At 47.9% G+C, this 19169-nt stretch overlaps 2 protein-coding genes across 3 annotated transcripts in view; one reads left to right on the forward strand and one right to left on the reverse strand.

Moving 5' to 3' along the window:
- The first annotated feature begins 1669 nt into the window (after nt 1-1669).
- On the forward strand, nt 1670-4562 carry dbx1a (developing brain homeobox 1a). The gene is made up of 4 exons (XM_076739143.1): nt 1670-2029; nt 2130-2231; nt 3751-3953; nt 4061-4562. Exons 1-4 carry the CDS (start codon nt 1672-1674, stop codon nt 4346-4348), a joined length of 951 nt encoding a protein of 316 aa, XP_076595258.1. The 5' UTR covers nt 1670-1671; the 3' UTR covers nt 4349-4562.
- A 264-nt stretch (nt 4563-4826) lies between these two features.
- The window catches only part of nav2a (neuron navigator 2a), a 96414-nt gene continuing 82071 nt past the window's right edge, over nt 4827-19169 (reverse strand). For both annotated transcript variants that reach the window (XM_076733875.1, XM_076733866.1), the window contains 18 exons: nt 16605-16628; nt 16118-16192; nt 13507-13590; nt 13278-13401; nt 13030-13193; nt 10943-11115; nt 10627-10780; nt 10297-10483; nt 10086-10186; nt 9912-10007; nt 9570-9747; nt 9147-9382; nt 8892-9043; nt 8676-8747; nt 8387-8583; nt 8186-8304; nt 7664-7864; nt 4827-7584 (listed from right to left, as the gene is read on the reverse strand). In XM_076733875.1, the coding sequence (XP_076589990.1) occupies nt 7459-7584; nt 7664-7864; nt 8186-8304; nt 8387-8583; nt 8676-8747; nt 8892-9043; nt 9147-9382; nt 9570-9747; nt 9912-10007; nt 10086-10186; nt 10297-10483; nt 10627-10780; nt 10943-11115; nt 13030-13193; nt 13278-13401; nt 13507-13590; nt 16118-16192; nt 16605-16628 (2463 nt within the window). In that variant the 3' untranslated portion in view covers nt 4827-7458. The remainder of the gene's footprint in view (nt 7585-7663; nt 7865-8185; nt 8305-8386; nt 8584-8675; nt 8748-8891; nt 9044-9146; nt 9383-9569; nt 9748-9911; nt 10008-10085; nt 10187-10296; nt 10484-10626; nt 10781-10942; nt 11116-13029; nt 13194-13277; nt 13402-13506; nt 13591-16117; nt 16193-16604; nt 16629-19169) is intronic.

Here is a 19169-nt window from a genome sequence, read left to right on the forward strand (position 1 = left end):
TGATGAGAAAGCTGCAACATTTTCTGTCACATTTGCTGGAAAAACAAAAATATGATCAAAACAAAAGCGCGATAATAATATTATTATGTGCTTCTTAATATGAAAAAGTAACTGCGCACTGTTTTGCAGAATTATTAAGATGTATTTTTATTAAAAGTATGAGGTTAAAAACATATATTAACTTACAGACTTATAAATTAAAATGTTCACTGTTATAGGCTTTGATAATAAAAGGCAGAAATAAATAAAAATCAAGCTTTGAGAAATTAAGACAAATTCCAGAAAACTAAAATCCAGCAGCTGATAAACATTTGCGTTTTCTCTAAATCAAACCTTTGTGTTTTCTTGTATTTCTCTCTTTAATTGGGTTTCAAACTGGCAACAATCAGGCGTCTTTTCCCTCTTTGGGTCTGCAGCGTGTTTTCGCCTGATTGCTTTGCTTTAACGGGTTTTCAGGGGCAAAGCTGACAGAACACGACGATCAGGCTCCAAGTCGCTTTAATAAGAGTTTTATATGGGGTCTCAGTGTCCGCTCATATGAATGCGTTTTAAATCAAATCACAGATGCACTTTTATTCAGCCGGTTAAAATAGCAGAACAAAACCGTCTTTAGAAATAAAGCTTTTTTATTCCACTGGGCTTTATTTTTTGAAGCCGGGAGAGGGAAGGAGAGAAAGGCCGAGGGGCGCCTCCTCCGCAGCTGAGGGTGACAGTTAGTTCATGGTTAACAGGATCATGAGCGCACGGCTCAGGCCGCACACTTCTCCTGCGCGCACTGAGCTGCGGCTCTGCGCACTGAATGCAGCCTGCGCAAAAAGAGTGATATTTAACACATCTGTTAAAGCGTTTTGATAGCAGAAATCCGTTTAAGACATTATTCCATGACGAGGGCCAGATTGAGTGTTGAGAATCCCATGAAACCCTAAAACTGATTTACATTTGAGATGCTGCGCAGCGTCTGCGATCATGTCGGATTCAACAATAAATGTAGATAATAGAAATCAGTTATTCTAAGTCATTTTATTTACAAAACACAATATCATAAATGTGCCTTTAAGTCGTATAATAACAACAGTTTTAGTTTAAAGTCCAGTTTTATCTGTTTATGTTGCAGCGCTGAAAATAGAATAAAAGAATAATTTAGCATTTTAACGAGCATATTTTTATATCCCGGATAACAGAAAGACGCCCTGAATGGAAAAGAATAATGTATAACCCTATAATATAACCCTGCTCATTAAAAGTGCCCATTTAATGACTGAATCTGTGGAGATTGCTCTTTAATTAGGCCGCTTGCCTCTGCCAAACAAAACAAATTGAAAGGAAAGTGGTCAACATGCAAAATTGATGACTGAGCCTCTTTTGTGGTGGGGACATTGTGCGTTGCTTGCTTATGAAGTCTAATGCAATCATAAATTGCGTCCTCCGGCCAATCAGCGGGCCGGGGGATGCGGCATGAAAGCGACCCATGTGGAGAACTTTGTTGAGCCCCATTGTTGAAGCTGTCAGCCCTGAGCGGAGGGCCGGGAGGGGGGGCAGGCTGCTATAAAACTCCTCTCCCCAGAGTGAGCAAAGCAGAGGAGTTAGCAGCCATTCACACGACTGATTCTCTACCAGCTACCGCAAGGAGTATCTCACGTTTCACACACTTGATTTTTTTAGGCCGGGACCATGATGATCCCAAGCGTCATCGCGCCTCCTGCCCTCTACCCGGGGCTGTACCGGCCCGCTGCTCTGCCGCTCCACCAGACCCTGCCGTCCGTCTTCCCGACCCACTCCAGCTTTCTAGTGGAGGACCTGCTGCGGATAAGCCGCCCCGCCGCCTTCGCGAACCGGACTGTGCCGCCAGCGAGCGCCACCGCCACCACCACCACCGCGTCCTACAGCGGCGTGCCCGCGGAGCGCGCGTTGGCCACGACCGCGATGACGCGCGAATCGTGCTCGCCCAAAACGTCAGTGCCGAGCAGCAAGGACCCAACTTTTCTCAAGTTTGGAGTGAGCGCCATCCTCGCACCTTCACCAAAGACCGGTGAGTAGACGGACTTCCACCCGCAGTCCTGGTTCTTGTGTCTCTGTAGGTTTGTTTTCTCCTTCAGGGATGAACGTTAACGTGTGATGTTCCTCCACAGCGTCCTCACCGCCTGCAATCCACAGCCTGCACTCCAAGACCTTCCCCATCCCCTGCTTTGACGGAACCTTTCACCCCATATTCAGCACGCCTTATTTACCAGGTAGGCGCAACTTTCACGCACTCCCCCCCTGAAAGCTCCGTCTCTCTCCAGCCTTCAGAGTTCTGTCTCAACTAATTGCATTTAAATGTAAAACACTATCAGCCCCTGTCAGATTTTTACCAGAAAAGAAGAAATCACTGTCTTATTAATGGGGACCGCTGGCTCTGGCCCCTGCCCGGACCCACCCACCCACCCCCTAATTAACCAATTATCCCAAATCGTCACGCTCTAAATTTGAGGCGGGGTGGCGAGTTATAGTCCCCCCTGCTTCCCATTGGGGGCGTTTTGGCATTTCCCCGGCCCAGCGTTTTCCCACAGCGCCCGGGGGGCCACCGGGCCGCTGTGGCGGGCAACAAAGCCTTCAGCACCGTGACCAATTTGGTCAGCTCCCACCGGGCGAACCACCCACACACCCCGGAGAGTGACTTTTACCAAGGGGGGGCCAAAGGCGTGAACCAGTCATGCACTAATTTCCCTATTAGGCGCTATTGAGAGTTTTCAATATTCTCACAAGACCACATAGCGCGTCGTTGTTCCTGATTCTGCTGCGGCCACAGGGCAGCTGCAGTCAGGAGGGCGTCCAGTAGAGTCCAGTATCCAGACAGGGAAAGCGTCCTGCGCGGTGGGATTTCCAAGGAAACCGAGTTTTAAAACGCCCCAGCTGGGCAAAGTTTCCCGTGCGCGCCGCGCGGCTCATCGGATGGGTTACCGCTGACCTCCAGTCCGCACTCTCTCTGTGCCCTAAACGTTCCTCTATTCTCCACGCGGGCCAATCAACGAGGTGAGATAAAGAATAATCTCTTAGAAAAGTCTATAAAGTCGCTAGTCCGTGCTTTCATTCAGGCAAATCATAATGGAGATGGAGTCTTTTCATGGGCTCAGCTGAAGGCCTCAACAAAACAACTCCAGCGCCCTGAAAAGCTTTTCGTGTTCATTTAATGAAAATGATTTGAAGGCACGAAGAAAAAAAAAAAATCCCCCCTCCACTCCTCGCTCCCCCCACCGGGCATCAGTATTCTGGTATGCAGTTGTGTTTAGTTTGAAAGTGTAAATCTCCTTTTGTTGCGATAATATATGGCCTTCGCCGCCTGTCCAGAGTCTTTTCTGCGTTAGTTCATTACTACACAATTACCGTTCACGGTTTATTAACTCCTCTATCCGCCCTCACAGGGTTCCTTAAAGGATATGCTACCTCTTTACCATACCAATGCGGTTGGGGACCGGCCAATGTGCTAATTAGTCACCTCGTGCCATTTCACTCAAAACGGAGACGTATTGCACAGCTCTAAAGGGGAAAACTTCCAATCCTAACCGCTTGAAAAGTTTGGCCTTAAAGAGAAATCATTACCTTCACAGAGAGCGTCTGAAGTTCACAGATTTATGAAGCACTGAGACATTTTCCTCCTCCTCTTCGGTCGGTTGTGGTTTGAAGGATAATTTCTCCTCTGCAAACAGATATTTTCCGAAATGTGGCACCGAAAACAAAGCTAACAGTGTCAACAATGTCTCTTCCGTGCAGCGTCTTCATCCGTTGTTCCCATTCCCGGGACTTTTTCGTGGCCCCTGGCCGCCAGAGGGAAACCCCGGAGAGGGATGCTGAGGCGGGCGGTGTTCTCTGACGTGCAGCGCAAAGCTTTGGAGAAAATGTTCCAGAAACAGAAATACATCAGCAAGCCCGACAGGAAGAAGCTGGCCTCTAAACTGGGCCTAAAAGACTCACAGGTAAAACCTCACAGGTGCTTCAGGTGTTCAATCAGTCGTGCGTCATTTGCGCAATGCGCCGCACCTGACGCGGAACTTTTCCACTCACCGTTTTCTCCCTCCTGCAGGTGAAAATCTGGTTCCAGAACCGGCGGATGAAGTGGAGGAACTCCAAGGAGCGAGAGCTGCTGTCGTCCGGTGGCTGCCGCGAGCAGACGCTGCCCACTAAAGCCAACCCGCATCCGGACCTCAGCGACGTGGGCAAGAAGTCCTCAGCCGATGAAGAGGAGGACGAGGAGGAAGAGTTCGGGAGAGACAGAGCGAGGGCGGCGGGGTCCGGCATCTCCTCTCCGTCTCTCTCCAGCAAGCACTCGGACTTCTCAGAGTCAGACGAAGAAGAAATAACAGTATCTTAATTTATTTAACAAAGCGAACACAGAGAGAAATACAGCCCGAGTTTTGTTTTCATGTGAGACTGTGATCAAACTTTAAGAAGCTGCCGCCCTGAAACAAACCCATCAACCGTCAAAGTTCACGAAATCCGTCCAGATCGACGCGTCCTGAGCGCGCGGGCTCCGTGCAGGCTCTGCCTCTGACACACACTTTGCTGTTTTGCACAGCTTTGTTTAATTGTACAGTATTTTGTACAATTTCGTATGGAAATTTTTATGCCAAGAATATTGAGTTACTTTTACCTTAAATAGAGTTGTTTATTGAAAATGTAGCTATTTCGTTAATAATTTATATGAATTTGTTTAATAAGTATGTTGTATTATGTGCTGTACATATGTTTATTTCACACTTTTTGTACAAATACCAAATAAAATTGTAAACAATTCCACATTGTGCGCACGTGATGCATCAACACAAGAACCGCTGAGCAAAATTCAATCATAAATAATCATTAATTTTATTGAATCACAATAACTTAAGACTAGTACAGTGATAGATTTAATTCTCCGAGCCCTGGACAGACCGGTGAGGCCAAACAGCACCGATCCGCTCTGATGTAAAGAGACTGTACACAAAATACTCCTTTTCAAGTACTGTTACAAATCAGCTAGAAAAAGTCATCAAAATGCTGCGAGATAATCAACTATTTACAAAGTTATGTTACATATAAAAAAATGTACATAGCAAAGAAGGCTAAACATTCATTGAGTTTGTGAGTAATAAACTGGTCAAATGCTTCAAGGACATCACACCTCAGAGCAGGCGCTGCACAGGACACACAATCAGTCTCTTTGTGCTTCAGAGGAGCGTAGCAGGAGAGCCTCTGGAAAACGCAGCGACACACATGTGGACAAAGAACGTGGGCAACAAATCCCAAAAGTCTTCACAAATCTGCTTCCATGCTTTTACTCCTCGGCAGTGTTGGGAACCGCTCGGGGGGGCAAACACATGCTCAGCGTTTGGAGATCAGAATGAATGTTGCATAGGATCGGTGACAGAAACACTGAAAGCGATGCTTGACCCCGGCTTTAAGCGTCCGCCTGCCCTTCCCAGAAGGCAGGCTGGGAGGTTTGATGCAGAAAAAGTACAATATTCTTTATTTTTGAAGCCACAGAAATGATGTCAAAGTGTTTTACATTACCATTCAACCACAAGTACCTTTATCTTTAACCTCAGATTAATTATATCACTATGAACAAAGCAGCATATACACTAGATTTCACTTAATTAGTTCAACGTGTTTGTTATGACAGTTCTGCTCATCACAGGTCACATCGAACAGAGCGTGGCGAGAGCACAGTTAAAGGATGGGGATGAGGTATAAAATCAACACGTTGTCCTAAACTTCCCTCACCCAGTCAACCTGCAGAAGGTTCTCATTTCAAGCACCGAAACACATCAAAATATTTCCTCTTTCTCGCCAGTGGTCCAAGTATTTACACCAGCTTCACAGCGCCGGGTCACACATGCATACACCTTTATCCGACACCCAGACTGCTGCTTCTCATTCACAATCCCGCAGCATTGTGGCGTTTGATATGATGAGAGGTCGACGCCGCTCCCGGAGGGAGTCGACTCGGAGCCCTGTTAAGTTTACAGCCACTTGGACAAATAAAGAATCAGCTAATGCACACAGTCTGTTAGAAAAAGAGTAAGGCATTGTTTGAACTCGGTCCAGCACCAGAAGAGATTTGTGCTACAACAGCCTGTTTGGGCCAATGTGCATGGAGAGGAGCGAGAAGTTCGACGTGTGGAGGCGTTCTGTGTGAAATGACACTTAGGACATGATGTCAGACGTGCTGAAGGAACAGATCAATCGAGCCACGGTGAATGTTAGAGTCCCGGTTAGTTCCCGCTCCTCCTGAACCGCTTTGATTCTTGGGACTGCAGGGACTTTGTCTATTAGAGTTTGTCCTCCTGCATGTTGGACTGAATAAGAAAAGCTTTTCATTTTCAGGAGGTCTGTTCAGCTCAGGTGTAGCTGGTAGGAACTATCATCAGTACTCTCTTAAAGGTGTAATATGTAACATTTCCACCTTAAAATGTGCTTTACATTTTGCAGTGTGCTTACATAGAGAAATCTGTCATGTCTTGTGATGCTGCGTTTCATTTGGTCGCCTGTTGACGGCTCGTCACTGATAGCTTCTCTGTTGTTTACTCCTGTTCGTACTGCTCACTCGTGATGGAGCGCGATTATTCACTTTCATCTACACTGGTTGTTTAACAGCGAAGACAACGACTCCCATGATCCCATGCTACATCATGGTGTCATCAAACTGCATCTTCTGATATGTTTTGACTGAGAGATCCCCAGTGGCAGAAATGACATGCTGTAATCACCTTCTGGGGACACACATCTCCTTCACAGACGACCACTTCACTTTTTTCCAGCTATTGTTTGGAGTTCGGGCTGTAAAACTAAAGATTTCTCTGAGGAGTTTCTGGCTCAACATTCACTTTGGCTCGATTTATCCTCCAGCAAACACGCAGGCAGCGTGAGCCGTGGAGGAGGAGGTGGCTGGCCGTTCAAGCATCCCCCCGCCTCAGCAGCCTCAGCAGCCGGTGACTCAGACTCAGTGACGCTGCAGAGACGAGGGCCTGCGTCGCCACCTGCAGGCAGCTCGGCGGCACTGCGGCTGGTCCCACTCCAGCCGATGAGCTGCAGCTGCGGCTCCGTGGAGGATGGAGGATGGAGGGCTCCTGGCTGGTGTTTTCATACGCTGATGGATGTGATGATGGTGATGATGACGCCTCATCGGTGACAGGCTGTGTGCTTTTATTCTGTCGGTGTAAAGTAGATGTCAGGCTCCTGACGGAGGAGCCACGGGCCACAGCGGTGAAAAACAAACGAAAAACAACAGCGCAGTGCAGTAGAAACTTTTGTTGCCCGCTTTCTGAAATGCAATCTGAACTTTTTTTTTTCTTTTTAAATATTTGGGTTACCTGCACCCAAATTAAGGTGGCTGGATTTTGTGGCATGATGTTATACCCTCGACAAGAAGTTCTCACAGAGAGAACAGTCCTTAGAAAAAGTTCCTCCTGAAAACGGATCCCCGTGCTGCGTTCGATGACATCACAGGGTCGACTCCAGCGACGAGTCCAGGATGTCGTCCTGGTGGCTGTTGCTGTTGGAGTCGCTGTCGTAGCTTTGCGGGCTGGACGAGGTCGCCGCCTCCTTCAGACGCATCAGCATGTTCATCTGTCGGCAGAAACAGGCGTCAGTCTGACGGAGCTGAGTAAGCGTTCAAACGTTCTTCTTCACGTGTATTTTTGCTCACCAGGGGGTCTGCGTCGCTGTCGCTCTGCGGTGGCTCCTTCCGGACTCCTTCTCTCGGGGCGGAGTAGCCGTCGAACCCCACGTCCTCCGGGCGGAGCTGCAGCAGCGGCGGCCACTCGGCCGGCGTCGGGGTGGCCGACCACGGGTAAGTGTCGATCACCCAGGCGGCGGGGTCCTCCCACGCAGCCCTGCGGCCGTACAGCTGCAGAGAGACGACGCATATGAGTGATGCTGCTGAGAGACATTCGTCTGCTGAACTCAAGCTCCCCTTCATTCCCGCTCAGAGGTTGCATTCTGGCAATTAGCTGCTGCCTAATTAAATCAGATGCTAATTAGGTGCAGATTGAGAGTACAAATTGAATCATTTCACTTTGATGAACATAGCTCCGGTCCTCCGAGAGGGCACATCTGAACAATTCTCAAACTCATTACACATTAACTTGGTTCAGCCTGACGCTTTAAACATCACGACGTCGAATCAAGTCTCTTCATTAATATGTTTCATTGTTACGGTGTGCGTTACCTGTAGTCCCTCTCGTACAGCCTCCAGCATGTAGGGGATGATGGAGTAGTTCCAGAGGTCGGTGAACCAAACCCTGGATCCCTCCACGTCCATGGGACAGGACAAGAAGAGTCGGGGTCCTGCACGCCACAGAGCAGACCGGTGAGACACTGATTGTTTCTACACGTTCACACTTCCTTCAATCGTGCCTCGCTGTCTTACCGATGGTGACGTCGGAGGAGCTGTGCGTCTCCAGGAAGCGGTTGAGGTGGTGCCACACCCGCGGGATCCAGTCGATGATCTTCACCAGCTCCACGTTGCGCGTTCGGCTGCCAATCTCCGTCTCGATCAGCTTCCTCCTCAGGTAGCGACCCAGGAAGCCTTTCACCGGCTCCATGTGGTTGGCGCACAGCACCCACCTGGTCAGGGAACACGCGGGTTTGAGATTCACCTGGAAAGTCTTTCTACGCGTCAAACCAGTGGTGGGTGGAGCACGGGGGCAGCGGCTTACCTGAAGTTGTGGTGAAGCTGCAGGTTGGGGGCAGATGACGTGGCTTGGCTCATTGTGCCGATAATGTAGGGGCTGGAGGAGAAACATATTATTTCCCATCAGATGACGTCAGTTCATTAAGTCGGAACACTGTAAATCACTAAACTGTAAGGTGAAGTTAAGGAAGTCTGCTTCATGTAAAGTGATGGAAACATGATTGTGTGTGTGTGAACTGACCAGTGCTGGTAGTTGCAGTTGAAGACGCCGTTGAAAATCTCTCCCAGGGAGCTGACATGATGCAGGTTGTCCAGAATGACCACCAGGGGGCTGTCTGCCCCCGGGACGCCGCTGCACTGCTCAGCCAAACCCGACAGGTACTGACGCAACTCCTGCAGAGCCACAGAGAGAATTTCAGACCGTGTTACATCAGCTGGTTTACACAGGATCTCTGCATGGATCTGCAGAGTCACGTGCAGAGTCTGAGGCCTTCACCTTGCTGGACTTGTGGTCCACGTTGAAAGTGACGACGGCGTGCGGGGTCAGAGGTCGGCCCTCCAGCAGCAGCAGGTGTCGAGACAGCTGATTGGCCAGGTAGGTCTTTCCTGTGCCGCTGGGGCCCGACAGGATGACGCGTCTGTGCTCCTTCAGCAGGGAGACGTAGCGCTGCAGCATCGGCTTCGGGATCAGAGTGTCGAACACCAGCGAGTCCACGTTCTCACTGCTCACGCCTGGACACACACACACACACACACACACACACACACACACACACACACACACACATTTTAACATCAGATGTCAGCTTCAGGATTTCCAAAGATCTCAGTATCCTATTTATTCTGATGAGGTTTTCTCTTTTTACATTGACTGTTTGGCAGTTTTTCTCTTTCTCTAGCGTGTTTGCTGCGTTGGTACCTTTGAGCTGGATGTTGATGGTGTTGCTGTCTCCCACCAGGTAGCCGCAGGGCAGCAGCTCCGGCGTGTGAGCGGCGCTGAGGCTGCTGGGCCGGTGGATTTCTCCGATGTTGTATCCCTCCACGCTGTCCGAGCTCAGGCCCAGCTGGCTCGTCGGGTCCACGTGGGTGATGTACTCCTGCCAAGGCACAAAACTCTGCGTTTAAAGGATGTTTCTGCACAGGGATACCAGCTAGAATGCTTTTACCTGATCTGACTGCCAAGACTCAAACATTTTCAATACCCTCGACCCTTTGAAATCAAAACCGATACCAAGATGTTTCTGACATGGTCCCCCTTTACCTTGAAAAGGCGTCGGACCACTCCGTCCAGGACGTCCCACTTGGTTTTCCCACTGACACCGATGCAACCAATCAGGAAGTGGCGAGGTCGGCCCTCCTGCGACGGAAAAACACGGCTGGTTACCAACAGTTTTCAACGCTTGAGTTCGAGTCGCAGTCTTAAAACAGGCCTCACCTCTCCCCACTTGCTGTCCTCGTCCAGGCTGACCACCATCTTCACGTGCCGCCCCTCCTTCCTCATCCCTCCCTCTCCGCCGGTGTCGTCCAGCAGCATGTCTGCCATCATCATCATCATCAAAATCAGACACACACTCATGAACACACTCAGACGTTTCGTCATCATTTGCATGCTCGGGCTGTCGTAGCTGTTATCGGCTCTGTCTTACCCAGGCTGGTGGACTCACTGGTGGCGAGGTTGAGGCTGTGCTGGGAGAGCCCCGGCCCGGTTCCCTGGGCCTGGTTGTGTGCGTGAGGAGGAGGAGAGGACGAGATGGAGGCCTGGGAGCCCGTCCTGCTGCCCTGATTCTCCACCTTCAGACGGTCATTCTCCGCCTTCAGCTTCTCGATCTCCACCTGCAGACACAGACACACGAAGTTAGATAACAAAAAACATTTTTAACTTTTAGTAAATTATAGCGCCCCCCTCAGGCAAACTAAAGTGTTTGTGTGTGTGTGTGTGTGTGTGTGTGTGTGTGTGTGTGTGTGTGTGTGCAGACCTGCATGCGGTTCATGGCCTCCCTCAGCTGGTCCAGCTGATGTGCGGAGCTGAGAGCCTCCAGGCGGATGTCCGTCAGCTTCATCTCCTTCTCCCTGAGCTCGCTGCGAAGCTGCATCACCGTCTCCGCCTCGCTGTCCAAACACTCAGACAATCTACACACACACAGACACACACACAAGTTTAGTGCATAAAGCATGAAATATTTGAGGGTTTGGTAGTTTTCACATCATTTCTGAACAATTTCACACACATTCAGACTTTATCTGTTTCTAGAGGGAAAGCTGCATCCCTAACAGGTGGTGAGGTCTACGTACAGCGAGTTGGAGTGTGTGTTCCTGAGCATGTGGCCGGAGGCGCCGGTGCCGTTGTGGGGCAGTTTGGGGGAGGACGGCAGCGATGAGTCTGTCATCTCCTCGATGTCGGAGTGAGAAGAGGCCGACTTGGGAGATTTCTTTTTGCTGAACGCTTGTTTGAAGGAGCTTCGCAGCTGCAGGTAAAAAACAGGAAGAGAGAGAGAGAGACGGTGAGCAGGTGAGGGACACACTCCCAAAAACACATGGAGGGAGGGGGGAGGAGGAGGAGGAGGAGGAGGAGGAGGAGGAGTGTGCTGGGGAGAGTGGAGGAAAACAGCTGTTAAAGAGTGCAAGTGAGTCAGAGGGAGAAAGGAAATTACGGGCAGAGTCTTATAACTTGAGCTCAGCTCTAAACACAAACCCAGAGTGAGTTTAATGTGTGTTTTTAGAGAGAGGTTGAGTCTTTATCAACTGATTTATACTCAACTTACATTGTTTTTGTTTATTTTTCCCAAAAATCAGATATTAGTGCCTTTCTCAATGCATTAAAGGAGAAAGTTCACAGGGAGCAGGTGACAGTGCTGAGTATCCTTTGGGAAACAATTCAGATTTTTGGACACCTGAACATGACAAATGTGTGTGTTTTCACACTCAAAATGATATATTAAACATACACTCTGCACTGCAATCAGCCTGTAGCCCAAACATGATGAGCCATGTTTAAACTACATGTGTGCGTTTTTAGGGTCAGGCATATTTCAGCCAGAGTTTGTGTTTAAAGGAGAAATCCACTGTGAATACGTAACACCAGTTTGTGATGTTCAGCTCATGCTGTTACTTTAAGAGCTGTCATTCACTCATTCACTTTCCCCTGACCGCCGTCGCCTGCTTCAGTTACACCCCGAGACACAAACTGCATCTCTAAACCCCTTTTTTTGTGACAGTGCTGAAGTATTTTCAGGTGGATTTTTCCTTTCGAGAGCCGGCTCAAGTGTCATAAGAGCAGGAGTCAGGCACTACGGTGGCAGCAGAGGGCGAGAGGACAGGAGGTAAAGGACAGAGGTTAGTAACCTAGAAAAAGTGCAGGGTAAAGTTAGGCAGCTTTGTTTCTCTCATTTCACACAGCATACCGCTCTTACCTCATAGACCTGCCACATGAAGCGAAGCAAAGGAAGACAGAGAGACAAAACAGCACATGTTCATATGGGTTTGGGTGTGTTAATGTGTTATGGAGGGACAGATTAAACGAGAGGCCCCTACAGGACTGACGCTGGGTTTATTCGACCTCCGGGCAGCTGCGAGCTAATGCTACATCACAACCACCGTGAAACAGGGGTGCTTCATGATGCGTTATGTTCCCTCTAACACACACAGCCCGTATACACTCCACATCACACACACTGCAGGAGCACCTGCATGGAGGAGCCTGCTGTGGGGTCTCATCTACACACACTGACAGCTGGAAGCACATCCACACACACTGGAGGGTTGTTTATTATCACTGTGACCGAAAGCAGGAAACTCTGCACGAGCTCACGTCTTTTAACAGCTACCACAAAGCAAAGCTCTGCTACGCCTAAGATTCAACATCAGGATCAAATACTGACAACCGCAGCCGGCTAACAGCATCGTTTCAGCCTACGGCACGACAGAGAGGAGTTAAAGCTGCGTACGTCATCGTCTTTGACTTGTCCTCCGGTGCACAAAAACGCCTTTCAACAACAAAAAGGAAAAGTTGTGAGTGAAAGTATGTAAGATGTTTTGTTGTATGACTAAAAAAGCACTAATGAGGACTAGACGCTAGCCAGTTAGCATTGATTTGGTGATTTTCAGGTCAAGAGACAAGAGAAATGTCGCCGAGTTTTAAGCTAAATGTGTGTTTTTTACCTTCAAACCACCAATCAATCATTACTTGGTATCCAATAGCACTGAGTCTATGAAAAGTGTATTCACCTTTTCCCCTGTGAAAGACGCCTGAAGGGGAGAAACCCAAACATGTGACACCAGCACACACACGGAAATGCACAAAGAGACAAAGACAACAGACCAGCGTGAGACATTCCTGCCTGCTTATTTTAACCCATCGCACGCTGAAATCAGCATCTTACCCAGTTCTTCTTGTTCTTCTTCTTGTTTTTGGCGTCGGCGTCCATGTTGGAGCCCACGCTGGAGTGGCTGGTGGCGCTGGTGATGCTGCTGACGCTGTCGGACGAGTGCTGCCTCCTGATGCGCAGGTCTGGCTGCTGCTGCTGCTGGCTGCCGTTACTGCCGGCTGAGGAGAGACAGGCAGGAATCTAAGAGCTCGACTTCCATTGGTCTGAAATCTTTGTGTGGTGATTGCGGTGTGCGTCTGTACCTGTCCTGTCCCCTCTAGGCGTGAGCTCAGGTGTGTTGATGACTCCGTTGATGGCGGCCTGAGCTACAGCGTTCTGCTTCTTCAGCAGCTCGATGGTCTTCCTCAACTCATTCAGCTCAGAGTCCTGCACAGAGACAACGGCGAGAGGATCAATCCAACGAATCAGCTGCAGCGACTCTGAACGTGCGCTCTGATTGGTCTGTTATAAACCAAGAGGAGCTGCGTTCACCTTCTGCTCTGCCGTCAAGGTGAGACTCTTCAGTCTAATGGTCATGTTGCCCAGACTCTGCTCGAACGCTGCCACCAGGTGAGCCTGCGGGAGAAACAAAGCTGTTAGAAAAATCAACTGAAAAAAAGCCAAATGAGGAATTCGGTCGAGCTCAGAGCAGTTTGTGATTCATCCTCCAGGTTTTACACGCTAATAAAACACCACTATAAGCTCCATATGTTAGGATTTCTGACTAGAATATAAAGCAGCAAATTAATTATGGCTGAACGCATATGATCCAATCCCAGAAGCTAATGAGCCGTCCACAAAACATCTGTCCACCACACTTCAGCCACTTTCCACCTGTACTAACAGAAATCTGGGATGAGTGAAGTCAGAAGCTCCTTCCAACTTGAAAAAAACAGAGATAATAAACATGTTCTCAGGAAGCTCCTCTGAAGATGAATCCAGCCTGGATCACATCTCAGCGGTTCCCCCCTCTGGCTGCTGCTCCTGGACGGGTTGAAGCTGCTGCAAGATAGAGGCTCTTCCCCAGAGAGCGCAGCTAAAGGTGCTAACTGCAGAGCGCTAACTCCCAATAACCAGAGAGAGAGTTAAGGCTGAGGGACTGAAGACGAGCTGAGCCTACACCGCCTGCTGCCTTCGAACAACTGGGTCTGAGAAAATACGGGAGCTGTCGACACCACTGCTTCAGCCTCGGAGCCAAAACCAAAACATGACATCAGTCATGTAATCTTCATACCAGAATGAGAACAGAACCAAATCCAAATAATCACGCAAAATAAGAACACCCTGTGATAAATGATTATCCCCTGTAGGTCAGCTGTGGTCATGTTCCCACACTACAAGCACAGCGCTGAAGCCAGAACGTTACCTCATCTTTACCAAAAACAGTCCTCGGAGCCGGAGCCAGTCATTCATGCTGAGGCCCAGCACACAAATCTTCAAAAACCTCTTTAGACTACAGTGTGGGTGATTTTTAAGTCCTGACTTTCTGGCTCATCCTCGGCGATAACAACACAGGACGCTTCATACACATGCACCAAATGAGCCCTGTGAAAGACTCTGACGTGACACTGCTGGTTTAAACGCACACTAAACGAGCAGCCATCCGTCACCAGCGCCAGGCTTCAGGCTTCACACACATAAACGATCTGCAGATGCCTGCAGGAAGTGTGTGTGAGAGCTGAGCAACATGTCTACTGACGTGTGATTCAAGCGGTGACTCTCTGTGCGGATTCTCAGCCTCGAGGGCTTCAAGGTGTGTGCAGATAATTCATCGTCTGTCTGCGGCGTGTAATCAAATATTTGGGCAAAGCCCCTCCCGCACCCCACATCCCACCCCCTGACCCCCCGCTATCACCTCCCCTGTTGTCTGTCTGCGCTGATCTTTCAGCACTCGCACCACGCCTTCATGTATCCAGGCGTCATTAGCTGTAAATCTTCAGTCCACATCTGGGACAGTCCCTCGGCAGTGTGCTGAGACTTGACTCTGCTGTAATCTAACACCTTTGCCTTCCTTCCACGTCTCTAATCCACAGCGGAACCACCAGCGTGCACGGACTCAGGCGGCAGATTACAAGCGGAGCGTGGTGAAACTTGTGCAACGCAGAAGGCGGAGGGGGGGGGGAAGGATCGTGTCTGGAGACGCTTCCAGAGATTTTCTGATGGTTCTGCCAGATGTAAAATTACACCTTCCTACAGGACAGTGCTCGGTGGGAGCTATCTGCTCAGGTTGTGATGAATATCACGAAATGTACTCGCATGTTTGGAGAACATTTGCATGTTTGAGAGAGACAGTTTTTTTAAGTCGAGTCTGTCTTTTGGCAAAACAACAGACTTCAGGCTGCTGGTCGTGGCGTACTGACTACACGGATTTTGATTGAAATAATAAAATTATTAATATTCAATTATATACAATATAAACATTTAGTTTCCACTCACAACAGATAATAATTACATAGAATTGGAATATGCACTTTTATATACAGAACCACTGTTCCATCAAATGCTAAAGTACAATCTCTTAACTTCTCATCTAGCACTTTTGAATTTGTCCAGTACTTTGGTTTATTATCCTGCATAAATACACACATTTCCATCAGTCTCACTTGTACTTTGTATTACCCTAACTGGCATGCTAACAAGCTAAACTAAGATGTTGCTCATGGTTAACATTCAGCATTGTTAGCATTGTTAGCATTGTTAGCATTGTTAGCATCGTCCTCACAGTGGCAGTGAACTCTTGTTCATTCTTTTCTGTCAAAAATTGGTGGGAAAGTGTCTTTGATGCTAAAAGAAACTATGAACTTACAGTAAAAACACATTGGAGTTTAAAAAAAGACCATTCTGTCATGCATCTAGTCCAAAACTACCTGCAACCTGTAACTTATTTGGTATGAAATAGCCTGTATGTCTCAGTAACAGTTACATAAAATTATTTAAAAAACAATTTTTAAGCAAAGTTGCAAAACCTTTGTTGATATTAACCACAAAATCGTTATTTTTTTTTGTGGGAAGATAAAACACTGGATCGAGACAGTATACATGTCCAGACATTCAGGAGTGTGTGTGTGCGTGTGTGTGTGTGTGTTTGCATGCTTGCTCTTACATTGGCACTCAGCTGTGTCGTCAGGGCGGAAACCTTTTCCTGGGAGGCGTCCAGCTCCCGGCGCAGCTTGCGGATCTGAGGACGTACAAAAGCACGAGATCAAAAACAGCGAGACAAAAAAGCGTCCATACCTGCTCCATGAAAGCGTGCGATGCCAGACACATGCATACATACACAAGCAGACACATAGAAAAAAACAACACAAAAAAAAATGCTGCAACAACCGAGGGAGGCTCCCAGATTGGAGCTGATAGATTCAGGTAAAGAGATGAAACGCAGCGGACGCATAAAAGCGCACATACAGGTGTACACAGGTGTTCAGAGAGGAACAAGGGCCTGTTACTGGGTCACTCACAAAACGGTTACATGTGTAACTAGACACAACTGTGAAAACGCCCCCATGTTCCAACAAGTCCAGCCACTGCACACGGAAAATTAAAGAGCAGAGAAAACAGGATGGAAGAGGAGTGGGCGGGATGAAGCTTACCTCCGACTGAGACTTCTCCTCATTCTGTGAAAACAAACATCAGAAGGAGAGAAAATCATTAGAGGACGCACTGACTGAAATCTGACTTGAAGAAGAGGGGCGGCTGCCGGAGGTCAGACCGCGCACATGTCCTGACTCCTGCTTGATTTATTAGCTCCACAAAGCCCAGCGTTATAAACTGTGGCAGAGATTGTCTGGTGTAAGATGTCTGGAAAGCAGAGATATCCTCCTGAAGGCATTCCACTGAGATATCTGTGTGTGTGTGTGTGTGTGTGTGTGTGTGTGTGTGTGTGTGTGTGTGTGTGTGTGTGTGAGTCCCATTGTCTCACACAGAACAATAGTAATAAAAGACAGGTAGGGAAAATACATGTCGAGTGAGAGCAGGCAAAACAAACGCTCGCACGAACGCAACACGCCCTGCTGCTGCCGCCACTGCTCAAAACAGTGAAACATGCAACACCCACATTTACATGTAAACAGGCTGCACTCAGGCTGCATCTGGAAACGGTTTTCTGCACCTGATTTTAGAGCTGGTTTGAAGGCCACGGCGAAACTTACAGACTCAAATTTGGCTCATTTGTAGCTGAAATTTGTGGACAGTTTAAAACCTTAAATGTGAGAAATTTCTTACTTTGGTGCCATCCAGTGGTCGCATCAAAAACACACTTTTTGGCTCGTTTTCCACTAAAACCTTTGATCAGAATCATTTGAAAGAGGCGATTATCACAAAAAATGGATACATTTGATGACAAACTTTGAGGCGTACCCATGCATCGAAGCCGTGTTGCACTCGCCAAAGAGGTGGCGTTCTTGGCTCTGCTTGTTTCTTTTAATATCTCGAAAATTTGCAAAAAGGATTTCAGCCAAACTTGGACGAATATTAGATCATGGGACGAGGAACAAGTGTTCAGATTCTGGTGCATATCCAGGATTTTTTACATTGGGTGGTAAATTTTTCAACTTTTTCACTATGAACTTCTGCACTTAACTCTGAATGAATAAATATGCTTCATTTATCCAATGATATATGCTTTCCAACGCAGATCAAGAGTTTCTTCACATTTCTAATATTCTAATAAATAATACGGACTGAGCAGCCTTGCTGGAGGTATGTGTGCAAGAGGCAGAACGCAGCGGCTGTGCTGTGACGGAGGCGACGGAGCAGACGAGCCCATAATAAATGATTTTTCCTGCGGTTCCACCTCCTAACCACTAAGCACTTCAACAGGTTTCAACAGCCTCATGTGTCTGTGCATGTATGCGCTCTGCGGGATGATGGTTTACAAAGTGGCATCTGTCCACACACGGGCTACGCACTCAAACGGAGCTGTCAATCACGCACACATGACCAGTTGATCCTACATACACAAACAGCGCAGCCTGTCTGTCCTGGAAACGCAGACAAAACACAGAGATTTCACTCTGATGCAAAATCCTGGACCAGTACTACAAACAACCCCATGAGCCAGCAACATCGCTGCAGCACAGCGACGTGTTTACGTGCTATTTTGGTGGAAAGAATAGCAATAAAGTTAAACCAAAGTGGAAAAATGCACTGGTTTTCCTATTGCTGGTGTGGAATCTCCAAACTCTCTATTAGTTTTTCATATATCAGTCAGACATGTCAGCTTTACGCTAATTTACTGATAAACAGAGACAGAAACTGTTGCTGCTATTATATGTTCTGTGTAATTACACGTTTGACTTACAGCTGTGTTTAACGCCACAGAGCAAAATAAAAAGCAGAATGAAGAACTGCTGCACTCCACAGACCTCCTCGTCCCTACCGTTTGTTGCCAGGACGTGACGGTGCCCGTCAGGGATAAAGTCGCCATCATTTTGCCTCCACCTTCGTCCCCCCTCTGATTTCAAACCTGTGACTCTCAGGCTCAAACCACCAGCCAGTGCCGAGCTGGGATCCAGTGTCTGAGAGATTCTCTGCTACACCTGCCCAGGTGAGTAAACCAGCCCACACAGGGAGGAGGAGCTACGCTGTGAGGGCTGGGCTCTGATTGGCTGCTGTGTCTACATGTGGGCTGTGCCTGTGTGGCTGCAGCCAGACCCTTTTCTCCCAGGGCGTATGAGTCAGTTAACTGGATGGATTAGAGGGTAACTGTGTCACAGCGTTTCTGCAACTCAAATACTCAATATTTCATAAATCCACAGGTAAGAGCAGAGACGGGTTGCTCTGGTTTCTACGTGGCTCGTGGAGCCGTCTGACCTGAAGAACATTTGCTGCTTTGCCAAGATTTTCTAAAATGAGATGTTGCTGCTGTTCAGACGCCAGAAGAGCAGATGGTGATTCAAACACTTTCTCCCAGCTGATATTGATGCTTAATATCAATAATCATTAAATACAATGGATTATATTTAATGTTGTGATTTAAATTAGAGCCAGACAAACGCATATCTGTATTTTGATGGGGGGGGGTTTTAAGTCATTTTAGCATTTATTATGCAAAAGATCCTGTTCAGTCATGTGTGATAAAACAGAAATAACAAGCAAAATAAAATAAAGTAGAATTCAAACAGCAGGATACGTTGTTGTAACGTACGTGTAAGTAA

This window comes from Chaetodon auriga, chromosome 1 (genome assembly GCF_051107435.1).
Source record: "Chaetodon auriga isolate fChaAug3 chromosome 1, fChaAug3.hap1, whole genome shotgun sequence".
NCBI lineage: Eukaryota > Metazoa > Chordata > Actinopteri > Chaetodontiformes > Chaetodontidae > Chaetodon > Chaetodon auriga.

Excerpts from the sequence above, each read along its gene's own strand:
- dbx1a (XM_076739143.1), top strand. The coding sequence starts at position 1,672 with ATGATGATCCCAAGCGTCATCGCGCCTCCTGCCCTCTACCCGGGGCTG. Across the intron at positions 2,030-2,129 it reads CGCACCTTCACCAAAGACCG|CGTCCTCACCGCCTGCAATC; the intron begins GTGAGTAGACGG and ends GTTCCTCCACAG. Across the intron at positions 3,954-4,060 it reads TGGGCCTAAAAGACTCACAG|GTGAAAATCTGGTTCCAGAA; the intron begins GTAAAACCTCAC and ends TCCCTCCTGCAG.